At 42.4% G+C, this 19002-nt stretch overlaps 1 protein-coding gene across 14 annotated transcripts in view; it reads left to right on the top strand.

The window, feature by feature from the left end:
* Positions 1-18579, top strand: part of NACA (nascent polypeptide associated complex subunit alpha) — a 49949-nt gene extending 31370 nt beyond the window's left edge. For 7 of the 14 annotated variants that reach the window (XM_075591436.1, XM_075591437.1, XM_075591430.1 and 4 more), the window contains 7 exons: positions 1287-1649; positions 3399-3481; positions 11643-11720; positions 12153-12299; positions 12839-12967; positions 13849-13971; positions 18457-18579. In XM_075591436.1, coding sequence (XP_075447551.1) covers positions 1287-1649; positions 3399-3481; positions 11643-11720; positions 12153-12299; positions 12839-12967; positions 13849-13971; positions 18457-18471 — 938 coding nt within the window. In that variant the 3' untranslated portion in view covers positions 18472-18579. The remainder of the gene's footprint in view (positions 1-1286; positions 1650-3398; positions 3482-11642; positions 11721-12152; positions 12300-12838; positions 12968-13848; positions 13972-18456) is intronic. The other 7 variants (XM_075591438.1, XM_075591435.1, XM_075591434.1 and 4 more) reach the window with 1 other exon arrangement.
* The last annotated feature ends 423 nt before the right edge of the window (positions 18580-19002 follow it).

Below are 19002 nucleotides of genomic sequence, written 5' to 3'. Positions count from 1 at the left end.
ACAGGAGCCTTCTGCCGTTGTGTCCATGGAAGCCCATGAGCCTTCTGCTAATGGGGACCAAGAGCTTTCTGCCATGGTGGCCTTGGGTGCCCATGTTACTTCTGTGGCTCCTGAAGCAGAGGAGCCTTCTGCCGAGGGGGACCCAGAGCCTTATGCCGTGGTGGTCTCTGAAGCCTGTGAGCCTTTTGCCATGGTGGCCCAGGAACCTTCTGCAGTGGGGGCCCCAGAAGCCCATGAGCCTTCTTCCGAGGGGGACTCAGAGCCTTCTGACGTGCTTGCCTCAGAAACCCAGGAGCCTTCTGTTGTGGTGGCCGACAGATTGCTAATAGAATCTTTAGAGGTGACACCTGATGAGGGGTTCCTTTCAGAATCCACTGAAGATCAAGGGGACTTTGCAGGGTCTCTTAAGGCCCCTCTTTCTGAGAGAGGCTTAGAAATAGAGGTTGCAGAGAAACTTCCTGCTGACTGCACTCTTTCAGAGGCGACTGAGACATCTCTTGCAAAAGGAAGTACTCTAGCAGAGGTATCGATGGCTCTCCCTGCCATGTATACTGCTGAAGCAGACGGGGCACATTCAGAGATTGCAGAGTCTCTTGGTGGCATCTTGGCATCTAAGGCCATGGAGAGTGCCATAGAATTGGTGAAAATGTCTGCAGAGGTTCTAGAGGCCACTCTGGCGAAGAGTAATGTGGAAGCTGTGGCCCCTAATGAAAGTACAACAATTTTCGAGGAGACAAACGCAGAGGCTTCTAAGAAAAGCCAGGATACAGACATTCTTACTTTCTCAATCACGGAGGTTGCTGGATTAACATCGGAGATCTTGGAAAATGTCTGTCTTGCTACCCATGCCCTCACGTTTCCGCATGCTTCTCATATCACCCAGCTGAATTTTGTTGATTCCTCTAATCTGCCTGTAAAGGCTGCTCCCATTTCCCCTGCCCCTGAGCACTTTGAATCCCCTGTTTCTCATGAAACCATTGACCAAGAGCTACAGGCTCTTTCAGTTGGCCCCTCTGTTCTTGAGCCAGATGACTATGAACATGATGCATCTACCCCCGTTAACCCCATTGACACTTTTGCTTCAGAGCATGCTGACATTGTGCCTCTTGACTCTTCTAACCTTGATAAGGAAGAAGCTGCCCAGCCAGAGTCTGTATTGATGGTGTGTGTCACATCACTTCTCTTGCCTGCATTTGCTGCACCAGTCACTGGCAGCGACTTGATCCTATCTCCAGATCTGTCGTTCTCTACTGCTCCTAACCTGTCTTCTTCTTCTCCCCTTCTAGCTAATACAGCTGACCAAGTCTCTCCTCGGCTTACTACCTCTCAGCCTCTGCCCACTCCAGAACTAGGTTCCCCAAGCCCTGCAAAAGAGCTAACCCCTCCCTCTGCTTCGCCATGCCTGGACCCTGTTCCTCCGCTGCAGCCTGCTCCTCTTTCCCTGCACCTTGCCTCCGAAGCATCCCTCTCCCCTAAGCACCCCACTCCTGCACCTCTGCCTGTCGCTGCTGAAGAGGATGAGCTGCCGCCTCTAATTCCTCCTGAGGTGCCTGCTGAAGAGACGCCCTTCCAGCCTGTCCTGGTGGATCTCGTTTCTCCCAAACTGGCACCGGCTTCTGTCAAGGAGCCCGTGCTGAAGAACGATAAGGGTATTTTGCCTGGTGTGTTGTGCATGGTGTTGACGCTGAGGGGGGCCACCTTGATACCATTCAGAACTAACCCCTTAATATATTTGTATTTATTTCTCCTAAATAGACGTGTGGGTAGTTTTCTTTCCACTTCACCTACCAGCCCCCAACCTTCCAGCATGACCTGTGGTTATATTCAGGGTTGGATGGGTGTGTCCGGTGACACGGGTTTAAAGTATAATTCATTATGAAACCAGATTGTAAACCTTTTATATGGGAAAGAGTTCTATATATTTGAAAACCTTCCTTTAAGCAGTGTATGGATATAAAAGCAGCTTTCCTTTTGCTCCATGCATGATTCCCTTTTCATATTTTCCTTATAACTAAACATACAGGTGCTTCCCACAGTATCTGAGTATAGTTGATGTTTCTCAGCTGTTGGATTGCACTTTACGGGTTCAAGGCTCCGTCTCAAGGGTGAGACATTCTGCCTTCAGCATCTCAAGGTTGTGCTGGAAGGAAAACAACCCAGCTTTTAGCATGTTTTGGTATTGCTAACAAGTTTGTAGCTGCTGTTGTAGACACAATTAAGCATGTGGCAGCTCTCCATTAGTATTAATGTATTCAAACAGTTTCTGTTGGATTGGTGGGGACGGTCTTCATTTTTCTCGTGTTGGTCCATCTGTCAGCACAGGAAATAGCTTGTGCGTTTTTTGTTTTCGTCTTTTTGTGAACGGATTCTGTATGTTTAATACCTGCGATTTGTGTTAGAAAATGGCAAAAGTTTGTGTTTTCTAAGTGTTAATAATTGTATTTCTAACCTCCGTATTTTGGTTACTCTCAGGTGATCATATAAAAGTGTGGCTAGTGCACTTGGGTGTGGGTTTTTGTCTTCTGTATAAATGTGTGTAAAGTATATTGAATGAATTCCTTTGTTTTTGTCTTAATGGTGTCTACTTTTTGAGTCTAGTGTGGTAGTACAGTGGCTGGAATGATTTCTTTCACTTTTTTTTTTAACACTACACGTGCAACATATTTTCCCTAAACTGGGTTTTAGCATGCTACATTTGCAGTTGACAGATCCACCAAAAGAACTGGTGAAAACTACTGGATTTGGCAGTGAGGAAGGCTCTTGGCTACTACAGCCCAGATGGGCATGATTTATCACTGTCAAGCTTTTGGGTCCTATGTAGTTTTTTGCTGCTGAATTGGTTGCACACAGGTCCATGTATACATCCATCTGTACACGGGTGATTCTGATGTATTCAATTGACCAATTTTACATATGACATCATGGAATAGGTTAAAAAATATATATTTAATTGCAATAATCCGTATTTTCCTCCCTGGCAGCAGTGCTAATGCACAGTTTTTTTTTTAATTAATGTGTAGATCAAACCTCTAATTTGCAACAGGTGCTTCCTGCAACATTTGCCATCTTTAAACACAATTTTGCTGCCCAGGACTAACTTGCATTGCCCAAGTGCAGTGTACAAACAAACACACACACACACACACCCCATATTTGGTTGGGGGAGGATTATAAATGTTATTACATGTCATGGAAAAAGTCAGATCTGGGTTTGTGTTAAATATCATGGCAGCACTCTATTTGTTTTAGATGCTTTCATCAATATAGTTGATATTTCGCAAACTGCTTTCACCTTCTTGCCACGCAGATTTACTGACCATTACCACGGATCAGCATCCCACACAGAGGAGCACTGGCGATATGACCACAAAATGCTAACATTTTGATTTATTTGGCAGGATCCGGAACAGAGTCTGACAGCGATGACTCTCCACCAGAGCTGGAACAAGACTCCACACAGAGCACCACACAGCAGGCTCAGGTATGAATGAATTAAAGGTTGTGTGTATATTCATGCACACACACATTTTATATACACAGATTATATAAGCACACTATACCTCTGACACAGCCCTATGTACTTCCTTTGCTTGACTCAATGGGCATTGACTTGGAAACACTGCACACCATAGCCATTGTGTTTCAGTTTTTGAAGTGAAACTTCTGTGCTGGTACCTACCATAAACCAAAACCTCATTGGAGTAAATGTGCTTCATGGAGACGAAACTGTGTTACTGCCAGGCATGTGCATAATCTACACTCCTGCTGCCTATAACTTGTGCAGGGGGGAGGGTGATGTGCGGTGCAGGGGGGAGGGTGATGTGCGGTGCAGGGGGGGAGGGGTATGTGCGGGGGAGGGGGATGTGTGGGAGAGATGGGGAGTATCGCAAAGGTTGATAGTGAGGGGTGCTGAGGGAGATATATGAGGATGATTTTACCCGTGCGGCCCAATTTTTTTTTTTTTCATTGGAGCAGTTCGTCCCTTCTCGCTTTACGAGTTGTGCAGGCCTGATCTAGGGCAATTCAGAACATTTAACACCATGCATGATGGCAACAAGTGAACTGATGTTCTGATCGACGTGCAGTTACTCCTTATTTACTTTATGTTGCAATGAAAAATTATGCGCTTAGGACTCTGGACTCTTACCGTTGCATTCAAATACATAAGTAAAGATAGTAAGCTCTCCCACGGACACGTTCAATCAAAACAATACAACTGCATTGTACATTAGAAAAGAGGCGTCTAAGAGGGGATATGATAACTATATACAAATCTATTCTGGGACCATACAAGGAGCTTTCAAGTGAACTATTCATCCCAATGGCAGTACAAAGGACTCTGGGGCATCCCTTTAGGTTGGAGGAAAGGATTTCACCAGCAACAAAGGAAAGGGTTTTTTACAGTAAGGGCAGTTAAAATGTGTAATTCATTGCCCATGGAGACTGATGGCAGATACAATAAATGTGTTCAAAAAAAGGTTGGACATCTTTTTAGAAAGGAAAGTTATACAGGGATATACCAAATAAGTAAACATGGGAAGAATATTGATCCAGGGATTAATCTGATTGACAATTCTTGGAGTCGGGAAGGAATTTATTTTTCCCCTTAATGGGGGGTTTGTTTGTTTTTTGCCTTCCTCTGGATCAATAAGTAAGTATAGATATAGGATAAAAGTATCTGTTGTCTAAATTTTGCATATGTTGAACTTGATGGGCGTATGTCTTTTTTCAACCTCATTTACTATGTAACTTTGCATTGAAAACAACTTGGCCTTTCCACGCACTATTCCAAACTCTACATACTACTGGGCACAACGGAAGCGGGATCTGTTCGCTATGATTAGACAACTTGGTAAACCAACTATGTTCCTGACTGTAAGCGCTAATGAAGTTGGTTGGCCTCGCTTACTTCAAACACTTTACAAATTCCCGAACAATGGTACAGAAATTTGTGATCATGCCGCAGCAAACTTAGATTTCATGCACAAGACTTCATTAGTTAATGAAGATGCAGTCACTTGTGCTATACTTCCATAAACTTGATGTCATGATGAACATTCTAAAGTCCAAAAAATACCGCCCTTTGGGAAATTTCTTTGTACTCCACTTCTTTACGCAAATTGAATTTCAACATCGGCAGTCCACCCGCTCACATTTTACTTTGGCTAAATAACGCCCCTTCAGACCCTCTCAGTGACAACAAAGCAGACGCCATTGCCATGATAGACCAACTCATTTCTGTATCCGCTAGCAATGCATTGGGACATATTAAACTTCAAACTCAAACATACAATCACGTGCTACAAGAAAATGGCCACGGACAAACATCAGATGTGTCGGTTTGAAGTTCCATTCATGCCCGCCATTCTACAACGGTATTAGTGCCTATGCCAAAGACAGACAAACGCAAAACAAAATATGCAGCTCACTACAAGACAATGTGGCACAATTTAGAAAACAACAATTATGCCAACATATACACTTTTCTTTTCTTTGCAGCAAATAATGTTCATTCATATGAGTATTACTTAGATGTACTGAGACCTGCCATTAAACGCCCCAGGTGTTTCTCAAGAAACAACAAAGTGAAAATTGGCACAATCCTTTCAATACATTCATCTTTAACATTCTAAAATCAAACACTCACATCCAATTTATAACAGGAATACTCTTGTGTTGTCGTTGAGTATGTTAACAAGACAGAGGCATTAGTAACTTGCACCAGATCATAACTATCATGAACCAACATCCAACATCATTGAAAGCACAAGAAAACGAAGCATTGACATGCTCAACACAGTATCACTAGCCAAGAAGCCGCCTGTCTCGGCAACTACGGCAATCCATGTCTCAGAGCTCAGTGGTCGTGTACATTCCCACCGTCTGGCCCATTGACCATCAAAGATTGCGGAAATCTAACCAAGAGATGAACGAGGAGAATCTCTTGGATGATTCCAATGACATATGGAAAGAGAACTGGTTTGATATGTATGAGTTAAAGCTGCAGTTCAGTCAATATCCTGCATGTGTGTTTTTTTTAATAAATCAGTTCTGTAGTAAGAAAAAATATTTTTAGCATTTTCTGTTTTAAAAAAAACAACTTTGAAAGACCAATTTTCTTGTATTCTATTTTAACAGCCATTTGCTAAGGCACTGCCCCTTCATGTCCTGTCATAAGCTCTGGCACACCCCTCTGTCAGCCCTGCCCTCCCTCTAGCACTTGTCAGTGCAGGAATGCTCATGAATATTCATGAGCTTCCACTGCCAGTCAAGCAGATTATAAACAAATCCCAGCTTTTAATATGTCACCAAATTTCGACCTATCAATACATGGAAAACGAATTGACCTGCAGCTATGCAGTTCTTTAGCTAATTAGAGATTGCCCACATGAAACTATTGAAGTAAAAAAATAAATTAAAAAAAAAAAAAAAAGACTGAACTGCAGCTTTAAGGCCACAAAACTTAAACGATATAACTCTAGCTTGTTTTGTTGCCCATTACACATGTACCGCCAAAGAACTATATAAGCAACGCCAGCATCCACCTATAATACTCTACCGTAATTATGACATGGCCCAAGAGCTCAACGAATACAAGCGTGAAATGGTCTCTCTACACATGCCATTTTGTAACGAAGAGACGGACAGTCTATTACAAATTAAATTTGTTACATTGTACAATGATACTAAAGAGCACATTTAGGGCAACGCAAACTGTGCGTGCCGGGAGGAGGGCACTGCCGCTCCTGACGAGGCTATTGGCACTGACTTACAGAACTGACAAGACCCACATGCCCTTAAAGCTGCAGTTCAGTCAATATCCTGCATGTGTGTTTTTTTTAATAAATCAGTTCTGTAGTAAGAATACTTTTAGCATTTTCTGTTTTGAAAAACAACAACTTTGAAAGACCAATTTTCTTGTATTCTATTTTAACAAGCATTTGCTAAGGCACTGCCCCTTCATGTCCTGTTACAAGCTCTGGCACACCCCTTTGTCAGCCCTGCCCTCCCTCTTGCACATGTCAGTGCGGGAGTGCTCATGAATATTCATGAGCTTCCACTGACTGACAGAAGCAGATGAAAAAAAAGCTGTGTGTGCTGAGCACGCGCATAGTAAGTGAAACTTCTTTGTTTTTTGTCACATAAATTTTATGTGATGGTGATGTTTTTAATTAAAAATCACAAAACAATTTGACTTCCAAAACACAAAAGTTTGACCACATGTTTTAGCTATTTGCACATCTATATTTATAGTAACTGAATTATTTGTGTCTGCGTGTGTCAGTCAGTGTGTGTGTGTCTGCCTGTGTCAGTCAGTGTGTGTGTCTGTGGTGTGTATGTCTCTCTCTGCGACCTACACCCACCACGACGTAGCTGCGGACAAGGAGAACTCTGTCTGAGTCTCCTCCCCCGGCGGAGCTGTGGGCTGTGTTTCCTGCTGCAGCCAGCCCCCCAGCGGAGGTACGGAACATGGGAGGTGCTCGGCAGCTCACAGGGTGGGGGTGGGGGGGGGGGGGGGGGGAGTAGGCACATCACTTGGGGGGGGAGTAGGCACATCACTTGTGGGCGCTGTTCGGCGCATCACTGGGGTGTGTGTGTGTCAGTCTGTATGTATCAGTCAGTGTATGTCAGTCAGTGTAGGTGTGTGTCAGTGAGTGAGTGTGTATGTGTGTCAGTCCGTGAGTGAGTGTGTATGTGTGTCAGTCCGTGAGTGAGTGAGTGTGTATGTGTGTCAGTCAGTGAGTGAGTATGTGTGTCAGTCAGTGAGTGTGTGTGTGTCAGTCAGTGTATGTGTGTCAGTCAGTGAGTGAGTGTGTAGGTGTGTGAGTGTGTATGTGTGTCAGTCCATGAGTGAGTGTGTATGTATGTCAGTCAGTGAGTGAGTGTGTATGTGTGTCAGTCAGTGAGTGTGTGTGTGTCAGTCAGTGTATGTGTGTCAGTCAGTGAGTGTGTGTCAGTCAGTGAGTGTGTATGTGTGTCAGTCAGTGAGAGAGTGTGTAGGTGTGTGTGTTAGTCAGTGTGTGTGTCAGTCAGTGAGTGTGTGTGTGTGTGTGTGTTAGTCAGTGTGTGTGTCAGTCAGTGAGTGTGTATGTGTGTCAGTCAGTGAGTGTGTATGTGTGTCAGTCAGTGAGTGTGTATGTGTGTCAGTCAGTGAGTGTGTATGTGTGTCAGTCAGTGAGTGTGTGTGTGTGTGTGTCAGTCAGTTTGTGTGTCAGTCAGTGAGTGTGTATGTGTGTATGTGTGTTAGTGTGTGTGTCTGTGTCTGTGTGTGTGTGTGTGTGTGTGTGTGTGTGTGTGTATGTTTCCTGCGGTTTCTCGCCTGAGGATAGCTGGCCAGCTCCCCCGCAATGATCCTTCTCAGGTGCCCCACCGAGAAGCACTCCTCTCTCACCCCGATACCCTCAATCAGGTGGTTAAGTCCTGAAACCAGGCTCCGGATGTGAAGCTGTAGCTCGGGGGGGCAAGGAGGGCAGCTCCATGTCCCCCAGCCCCGGGATCCTCTTCTTGTCCGGTCAGCTGCAGTTGAGAGCCTGCAGGTCTCCGCCAGGTAGCAGCGGGAAGAGAGAGGAGAAGGCCGGGGCCAGGAATAGGTGCGGGGAGATCGGGACCAGCAGCAGCAGCGCCCACATCACCTCAGCCATGAAGTTCACCCCATCCACTCACCCCCCGCAGCTCACCATGAACAGAGCCTTCGACTGGTTGGCAGCGCCGGCCTCGAAGGTGGAGAACTCCTTAACTTGGAGGGCCCCCGCGGAGAGCAGCAGCAGTTCGGCGCAGCCGCACCAGTGCAGGATCTCGGCACTCGTTAGCTGTGACGGCGGTGAGTATGTTGAGCGGGGGGGGGGGGGAGCAGGAGGGGGGAAAGCCGTCCTCCTCATTCACCCAGCAGCGCAAGGAGGTCTCCGAGCCGCCCGTGAGCGACGCCATGGCTACCGCGCATGTCAGCGGGCAGCAGCGGCAGTTAGGAATGGTGGCGGCGGACGTGTGGGAGGAATGGCATGCGCAGGGGGGCTCTGTCTGAGTCTCCAGCCCGGCAGAGCGCGCGGCTGGGACAGAGAGCGGTCAGCGGGTTGTAGCAGGAGAGCCGGTCCCCGCTGCCCCGGATGCCGCCCGTGCTCATCTCCACCTGGGGGAAATTGCGGCCGTTAGGAGCGGCGCCGGTGGCTATCGCCGCCGCCGCCTCATGTCATCGACCATGTGGGGGGAGCAGCAGCCGTTAGGAGCGGCGCCGGCGGCTATCGCCGCCGCCGCCGCATCTGATTTGTGGAGCGGGTGTGATGTCAGTGTTGGGGTTGGGCTGAGCCAGAACACAGCCCGGCCTCAACTGCCAGCACTGACGTCACATCCGTTTCATTTCTGTCTCCACCATCCATTTTTGCCCCAGTTCGAATGAGGTGCCACTAAGGAAGTTTCACTTCAAAAACATATGCCATATCTAAAGATGTCGCCAAATTTCACCGATCAATACATGGAGAACGAATTGACTGGCAGCTATACAGTTCTTTAGGTAATTAGAGATTGCCCACATGAAACGATTGAATTAAAAAAAAAAAATTTAAAAAAAAGACTGAACTGCAGCTTTAAAGAATTTTATGATAATCCTGACCGTGAAATGAATGCCCATCTTAAACTCGCCACACAACAAACTTGGTGCAATTGCTATAAAAAAAAGTGATCATGTTATGGCTAACGAATAATTCTGCAACCTAATGCGAATGGCAACGGCAAACAAAGGACCATTAATGCACGCTATTTGGAGCCTGCTTTCTACAAATCACGACCCACTTCAAATATTCCTTACAGGACCCACAGGCTGTGTTTTAAAACTTTTGTTATATGCCTTTTGATGGACATTTACAATTGCTTCACTAACAGACGGATACTGTAATGCTTATATTGCTTGTGCGTCCACTGGTGAAGCTGCCGTGGCAATCGATATCCATTTCTAGAAATTTGCCACTGTCAATTAAAGTTGCTCAACAATATAAAACACTATTCAAATACGTTGACGTGCTCATCAATTAAGTCAGTATGATAAGTGCTGAATTATTATCTCAAATAGATGAACAGACCAGAAATCTGTTGCGCAAATACATCCAAGTGATATAAAAAAGAAGAAAATATATATAGTGCACACTGTGTATAAAACAATACAGGCAGTCCTTGTTTTACAACGCTTCGCTTTACAACGAATAGCTTATCCAACGCTATGCAATGCATACCTATATTCATTTTTACAACGCCAAAATGGCTTATCCAATGCTCTTACGACGCTTTGCAACGTTGTGTATGTGTGTGTATATATATATATATATACACATTCACATAAACAACGTTGCAAAGCGTTGTAAGAGCGTATATATATAATATTATACTATATAATATATTATACTATATAATATATTTGTTATATTATATATATATATATATATATATATATATATATATAGGACAGTATATAATTTGTGTGTGCTGCAAATCTTATTGTCTGCATAAAATATTTGGTGTATTTTAGTGTTAAAAATGCCTTCAGGAACGGAACCTTTCATTCAAACAGTGTTCCTATGGGAAAACGTGTTTCGCTTTACAACGCCATTTTGAGTAACGCATTGTGTCGGATAACCGAGGACTGCCTGTATAAGTGTTATTGTGTAGGTGATCCACTCACAATGGTGCAAAGAAACAACGGCAGTTTGGTTGTTCCAAGTGACCAACTCTGGGTAGAAATCTTCAAATGAGATCTTGGCAGTATCCATCAGAGGCAGGAGGGAGATTCAGCATATAGAGAATAGAAAAGGCACATATAGCGAGGTATGTCAATTTAATCAGACAAAGATATTGCACTTATAGAAATACTGTAGATAGGAATTTGGACCACCCTAGGTCAGAGGTGATGAAGGGCTGCAACAGTCCTGCCTGGTATAGATGTCTGCGGTGGGCACCCACAGTCGGTGATATCCAGATCCAGGTAAAGGCAGCTGGAACATATGGTGTGTGTCCAGAAATCCAAAAACCTCAGCAAAGTCCACCAAAAACAAATTACCAATCTCGGGGTACTTCTGTAATGTCCCCAAAAACAGATTACCTGTCTGGGTGCTTCTAAATGTCACCTAACGCGTTTCACTCATAAAGGGCTTCAGTGATTAATAACTTAATGTTAATGGCTTATTTTGGGGACATTACAGAAATCTATAAATAAAATGAAAAAATTGTTGTGGCATATTTCACATTTTTAAATGTTGCGGTATATAACTGTGCAGATTTATGGCCACATGCCGAAATGTGAAAAGTACAAATCATACGATGTAATACATGCGTTCGATGTTTGTTTTATACCTGAGGAAAAACTGCTGCAGTAAATGCAGTGGATAAAAGTAGCTTTAAAAAAAGAGGCAGAAATAACATTTTAAAAGAAATTGAACATTATTTGTACCCCATAATAGTCGGTGGCATATGTACATCCGACTGAAAAGGGGAAGCATTGTGGTCTTCCAAAAGGTGGAACTGTGGTGCAAGATTAAGATGCATTTATTGGTCCTCAATGTCGCATGGAAACGGGAGTGGGATTCAATTTATGGCTCAGAACCAAGGTAGAATATATTTTCTGGTGTACTGAATTAACTTTTTTCTCCCTTGAACAGCTAGCAGCAGCAGCAGAAATAGATGAAGAACCAGTCAGCAAAGCCAAACAGAGCAGGAGTGAAAAGAAAGCAAGAAAGGTAGTTGCCCTATTTTTTGGGGATCTATGAAAGCTAATCTTGCGGTTTTGGCTTTTAATGAAAGGGGGGTTTGAAGAAACAGAACTGTGGTAGTTTCTTTCTGTAATTTTTCATAATGTTAAATTAGCCGCGTAAAATATTTATTTCAAACTGGAATAGTTGATTCATCTCCCTTTTGAGCAACATGTTTTTTGATATTACAATGTACATATTGTGATTAGGTACAAGTTGTTGTACAAAAAGAACATCCCCGCAACTACATACAGGATGTATTTGGTGGTAGATTAGATAGGCGATATATATGCTTGTTAGTTTAATAATACCCAGAGTCTATAATACTTGGACACCAGCTTCTGTAAAATAACAAAAATGTGCTGTAAATAAACTTTGCAAAATACTAATACTTCTGTATTAATTTTTCTTTGTTTTCAGGCTATGTCAAAGTTGGGGCTTCGCCAGGTCACCGGAGTCACAAGAGTCACTATCCGAAAATCCAAAAACATTCTCTTCGTTATCACAAAACCAGACGTGTACAAGAGCCCTGCGTCTGACACTTACATAGTCTTTGGGGAGGCCAAGGTGTGTAAGAGCAGCCTGTGCACATGCCAGACTCCCGGGAGTCTTCTCTCCTCCACCGCAGGAGAAGGAAGCTCTGAGTGCACAAGGCACAAAACAGAATGCTCAAGACATGTTGGATGTTTACTGTACAACCTAAATCCATTAATGCAGCAAAGGGATGAACCTTACCGATATTGAAGCGTTGCATCCCCAGTCGAGCCAAAATGCTATACCTAAAAGTAATAGAGCTATAGAACCGTAAAAAGTTACTTGACCAGTTCAGTACAAAAGAAAATGAATATTTCAGCCTGGCAGGGCACATGTTGAGCACCACTTTTGTTTATTTCTTTATTTTTTTGAGTAGAATATAAAGTGCAAAGTATAGAGGCACTGGTATCCGGCTACCACCGGCCCTTTACTTTGTCACGCCTTACACTAAAAAAAAAAAAAAAATTCAACTTGCTGAAAAGTAAACATGCTTTTATTTGTAAAAATTTTTTTTTTTTTTTTTTTTCTATTACCGCCTTTCTGCAATATGCAAATTTTTTTTCCCCCGGCAGATAGAGGATCTCTCTCAGCAAGCCCAGCTTGCAGCTGCCGAGAAATTCAAGGTACAAGGAGAAACCGTATCAAATATCCAGGAAAACACCCAGACTCCCACTGTACAGGAGGAAAGCGAAGAGGAAGAGGTGAGACTGCTCTTGGGTTTGTGTGCTGATGGATAGTCTGCAAGGAGTATGTATGGCCATGTAGCCCAGTCATTTGGAAAGCACCAACCATTTAATAAACAATGGCTTAATTATATTTGCTGGTGGTCCGCAGGTGTTACTATGCAAGCAGGTTTTTGAAATTTCACAACTATTTTATAAATAAGCCTTTGAAGATCTTAAAGACCATATACTTCTAATCTGTCTTTCACTACATCCCTAGACCTTAAACATGTTTTCCTCACAAACTTTTTCCCTTTTGGGCAAGATGAAAAAATAAAGTGCTAATTATACACCAATTTTTATTATTATTATTTTTAAATGAAAGACTTGATCCTTCTTGCTTGTATGAGAAAAAAAGTGCAAGACCTGTTTAAAAGTGGTCAAATGCCTATACATTTAATGTTACCTTAAAAACGATGCACGGTTTAACTCTGTTGTATAGATTATTTGGTCACATGGTCTTTAAACTTATGCGAGTGGAGATATCGCAGAACTATGAAGGGTATGGGCACAGCCATAAGAGTAAGTGGTTACCCATCACCTGAACTCTTATCAAAGTCAGTACAAATGTACATGGTTGTGATATTAAGACCTCTTAAACCACCTTTTGAAATTCACTACCTTTCTCTCATCAGACAGATGTAACATTGAATAGTCCATATAAAAAAGTGCCCAGGCACTAGTTACTACATTTATATTTCTTTTGAGACATTTTGAAAATGCATCCCTTAAACAGTATTGCTCTTTTGGGAATCTGACCTAGTTGCAGTAATGTACTTTAGTGCTAATTTTGTAGAGCTTCCTTGCCTTTGAAACAGTGTTTATCTGCTAGTGTCTAATATTCTTACTTTGTGTTGTAGGTTGATGAGACCGGTGTTGAAGTGAAGGACATTGAACTTGTCATGTCGCAGGCAAATGTGTCCCGGGCGAAGGCTGTACGTTCTCTTAAGAATAACAGTAACGACATAGTAAATGCTATCATGGTGAGTACGGTGCAGTCTGTCTGTGACATTAGAAGAGTTAGCCATTTTCTCATATGCTGCAGAGATGCAAGGCTAATTGGCAAAATAAATGCTGTGTGGCTACTGAAGAGTTGGCTGTAAGAACTGTTCCCTATCATTAACTCATCTCTGTCTGGGACTTATTGGATTATTCATAGGATCCATACCTATGCTGTTTGTCATTGGAGCACCCACTTGGGATTCATTTCCCTCACTTCTGCAGTGTGGCTTAAGACTAAGTTTTAAATCTTTCATCGTATTGTGTATTTCTGTAGCAAACTGTTCCAGCAATAATGTCCACTTACCCACAACTATAGACTCCCATGCCTCACTGGACAGTGGTAGACACTAAGATTATTTATTTATGACTTTAAAAAAATGATGTTTCATAAAGTGTGTAGTCCTCCTATGGCCGCTTATGTGGAAAGATACTTGCACTCCTATTAAATGTGTAGCCTGGCACCCATTAGGAGAGAAGAGGATACCTGACCTCATACCATTCCCAACAGTAGTCCTTCTGCTCCTTATGGGATCCCTTTTCCTTTTAAAATATATAAATGGCTACGGTCACATCACTGGGTACCTCACTACCAGATATCTCCGACACAGGTCACTATTCGCTGCCACCGGAGCCTGTAAAATAGCCTCAACCCATCGCTACACCCCCAGTCTTTCCCCTAGAGGAGGCTGCTCCGGAACACAGGTTTCCATTAGCCCGACACAGAGAATACATTTTTGAGGATTTATTATGATGACTGCAATAAACTACCCCAATACAGGATTATATGTACTGGCAAATACTAGCTAGTCACTTTCCTCCAGGATGCTGCCAAAGCTTGGTGATCTGTGTAGGATGGCTCCAGTGAGCCCAAAGTAGAGTTCAGAACACAAGTCCTTGGTCACTTTCCACCCTTCCAGGGAACCATGGTTAGTAGCCTCCTGGCTACCTATCCCTGTGTGGTGGACACCGCAACCTGCTTAAACTGGGTGCCCCAAACAGATTAACAAAACCCCAAGAAAGTCCCCTTGGAGGCAGCTGAATCTTGGCTCGCCAGGTAGCCCACTCCTCTGGCAAGGGATGAAGTCGACAGGAAAATATCTGTGTATGGTCTCATCCTGAGACTGGCCCGCATAGGTCTGCATGTAACGATGCACTCCAGCAGGGTCTACACACAGACAGCAGGCTCTCCGCCTTGATGTAGTCTAGAGGTCTCTGACTTGCCCCAGACAGCTCCTGTGCTGAGTGCCCCTATCCCCTCCAAGCTCTCTACTGTCAGTACTGTACAAACTTTTCCAACTACTGTATTAAATTAGCAATAAACTTTTGTGCCAGATAATCCAATCCAGGTAGGCATCAATGTGGTTAGTGGCTGAAAATGTGGACGGCAGATTTGTCTAAAAAATTTCTACATCTTCAATCTCGATTTGCTGTAGGAAAGGCAGAAGAAATTGAGCATTAGTGTTTGTCTTCCGAGACCGATGTTGATACTGGCCAATATGTATGCATGTATTGACCCGGACAGGGGGGGAATATCTTTTTAGCAGTTACTCAGAACTAGTTGGGACTCTGGAGAAACTGGGTCTTTTGGAACCTAGCATCACACAAAAAATCAAAGTTAATGCCTTATTGCTAAATATCAGAAGTCTGCCACAAAATGGGAATCCAGACTCTCACATCTCTGGGCGTGTTTTGTTTTTTTCCCCCCATCTTTTGGGGTGCAAAAGCAATGGATTGCCTGTAGTCAACGTAAAGTTCAATGTATAGACTCATGGCACTTAAAGATGGAGACCCTCAGACATGTCACAATGTCCATTAAACTAGGCAAATGTTGTTGTTTTTTTTTGTTTTGTTTTTTGTGTATCTCCAATGTCTACTTTCACATTCCTACTTGAAAGGTGCACCACAGGCCTCTGAGGCAGGTTCTTCCAGTTCAAGGACTACCCTTTTGCCTCCATGGTTTTAAAGGACCTTCAGAAAGGTCTTGGATAAACAAGCATAGCTATCCATCCACTTGTTGTAACATAGTAAGAGAAGCGCACTAATCCATATAAACAAGTTTCTCCGACCATTTCATAAAGTGTGTGTGTGGTGTTGAGTGGGCTTCTCTCTTGGATAAAGATAAAGAAATTGTGACGGCTTGTGGCAAATCCCATCATGAAGTTATTCAGCACCACCAAATATACTTACATTTTTCTTCAAAATACTATGTGGTAACTGGCAGGGCAAGTACTTTTTCTTTTTGGATAAAAATTGGGCAATGCTACTTAGAACCATTGTTATCCGGGTTTTGTTTTTTTAATTACTGATCCTTATATTTGATTTGTCAACTGGAAGGGAGTGTTCCTCCTAGAAAGCAGGCTAGTCTTGCTCAGTAGTGTAGTTTCATCCTGATTTGCATGTCCTTGTTAGGCCAAATAACAAACGTTGAATAGTTCCATAGGCCCGATTGCATTCAACACTGCTTCAAAATTTATTTTTGAGATGGTGCAATCAGATACTGGAAAGATCCGGTTAAATTCCCAAACCAGGAATTTCCTGACTTGGATAAATTTGAGGTTTCCTCCTAACAAAGGGAGTATCTCCATAAGATTACTCATGAATAATGTCGACAGCGGGTAGCAGATTCAAACATGCAATAGACCTAGTCTTCACTAGACGTGCACTCCAAAAAAGTTTTGTTCATTTTTAGTTAAAGTTGGTCTATGTATAATCCCAACGGTGCTTAAATAAATTATCAATAATATACTGAAAAAAAAGTGCATATCAAATAAATAAGACCAATCTATTCATTATACTTGGTGTGAGTCCCAAAACGTGTCCCCGTGCGGCTTCTGATTGGGGCTCAGTTGGAACACAGAGCGAGAGATTTATTAGAAGCTTAAAAAGCGCAACTTCATAATGTAGTTATTTTTTTTTTTTAATAAAAGTGAAGAAATGTGTATATACACTTGTAAGGGATTGCACTCACGAACAGTATAAAAAAGTTAGCTTATCACGTGTCGTAGGCTCGCTGCCAGCAGCATTCAGGGTACTCTTGAGTTCTTTGTGGTCACATCTCTCCAATTGTTCCATGTTGTATATAGATGTAATGCAAGTTACAGTGCCCATTCCAACAGCCTGTCGCGAGCCTGCACAGCGTTTCACCAGACCTCACCTCGACACTTCGGTTAAGAACATTCAGTAAATACAACACTCCACTAGTATGTCTCAAGCAACCTACGTATTTCAGAAGTGGTTACTTCATCTGTGACGTGTACCATACTTTCTAACACTTCCTTTGGAGAGGGATTGGTAACTTTTAGCAACCAATAGGTCTACACTCTGTTTTAACCCAGAATAATAAAATCCCATAAGAAATATTTAAGTGAGGAAAGGATCATTCTAAACTCATGACCTGTATAAATTCAAAACGTGGAGTTATAGAATATTACAATCAATACCTTTTTAAAGTGCATGGGATAAACACATTGAATAATACATTGCAATCAATACAAATAATATTGCATTGAAGTTTCTCTGAATGATCCCAAATCTTGCAAATCCCTTGGAGGAAAGGGTATCCATTTTGAAAATGCAAAAGGATTTATATTTGCAAAGTTAAACCTACTCATTTAATATTTGGTTTAAAGGTCTCCAATCTGAACAAATGTAAACCTGATAAATTGCAGGATGGATCAGAATGATTACAAGATAGTGTTTCAGCCTGAATATGCATGCCCTTATTGGGCAACATGACCAAAATGGGACCGATACTCAAAATCGCTTAAACATTTTTTTAAGATCAAGGAGCCAAATACTTTTAAGATCCAGTTAAAATCCCAAATTGGTACCTTTCTGACTTGATTGGGAGGAAACTTCAAATTTACGAGTATTAAACACCCTACAATAGTGTTGGGATTGTCCATGTCCCTGTGCAGTTGTTCAATGTCCATACTTCCGTAAATATAACACAAAGCGGTAAAAAAACATGTCTGACAATGCTGATGTCGTGGCATGCAGTATGTAAGCAAGCAAGAACGGTCCATAGGTAAGGTTTTGGTAGAATAGACAACAATACCTATTGCCAATCAGCCAATATTCAAACGGATTCCCTGAGCCATTGACAAATCCATTCAGTAGATTAGGAACACCATCTGCAAGTTTTTGCCAAGTTCTGTTTTTGTTTGGAGTACCAGTGATGGCTTTCATGGTAACATACTGCAACGCCAAGGTTTTTGGGCTAGAGCATCAGTAAAATGTGTGTTTGTGTGATCCATTCAGTGTTGGATCTTTTCAAAGCAGTTCTCTGGGGAGCTAATGCACAGAATCTGTTTCATTAGGGTGGAGGGTTTGGCTTGTCATAATGTCTTCAAGTTAAACTCTTAATCCACAAACTTCAGTTTTGCAGGACAGTGCTGTCATTTGCCACCTTTCTAACTTTTTTTTTTTTCCACATTTTATTTCTCCCTCTGTTTACCAAATTATAGGAGTTGACGATGTGAATGTCTGCAGGGAGATCTCCTTTCGTCTTGCTGATGGGTCGGTGCAGCTGAAATTGAGATTTATACTATTTCTATTGATTTAATAAAGTCGTGGCTTATTGTTGGTGACATTCGACTTTTTTAATCCCATAGACTGCTTCATACACCACACAAAGCATTCATTTTGGCTCTGAAGTGTCTTCTCTTACTGTGACTGACTCTCTTACAGTCGAGTTGAGGTTAAGATGATGGTGGGTAAATGTGATCTTAATCCTGAGTGGTCCATGAGGACTGTAAAACATTACTGTAAGTAATACATTTCACTGCTTGCATCAAGGTCCTGTATCTGTTAGAGTTAAATAGTGACGGCCCATAAATACAATAGGGTTTAAAGCAGAACAGGTTCTTAACTAATTTAATTTATGTACTAAAGCACGATTATATTTAAATTCTTGCAATAAGTGGGTTTTTTTTGTACATTTTTAATTGAGATCAATATAACAAATACCTTGTATTTTTGTGTCACTTTTAAAGTATCTATCCTGCTCCAGA

This window comes from Ascaphus truei, chromosome 3 (genome assembly GCF_040206685.1).
Source record: "Ascaphus truei isolate aAscTru1 chromosome 3, aAscTru1.hap1, whole genome shotgun sequence".
Taxonomy (NCBI): Eukaryota; Metazoa; Chordata; class Amphibia; order Anura; family Ascaphidae; genus Ascaphus; species Ascaphus truei.
The sequence above is the reverse complement of the archived record's forward strand: the minus strand, read 5'-3'. Positions and strand labels throughout refer to the sequence as shown.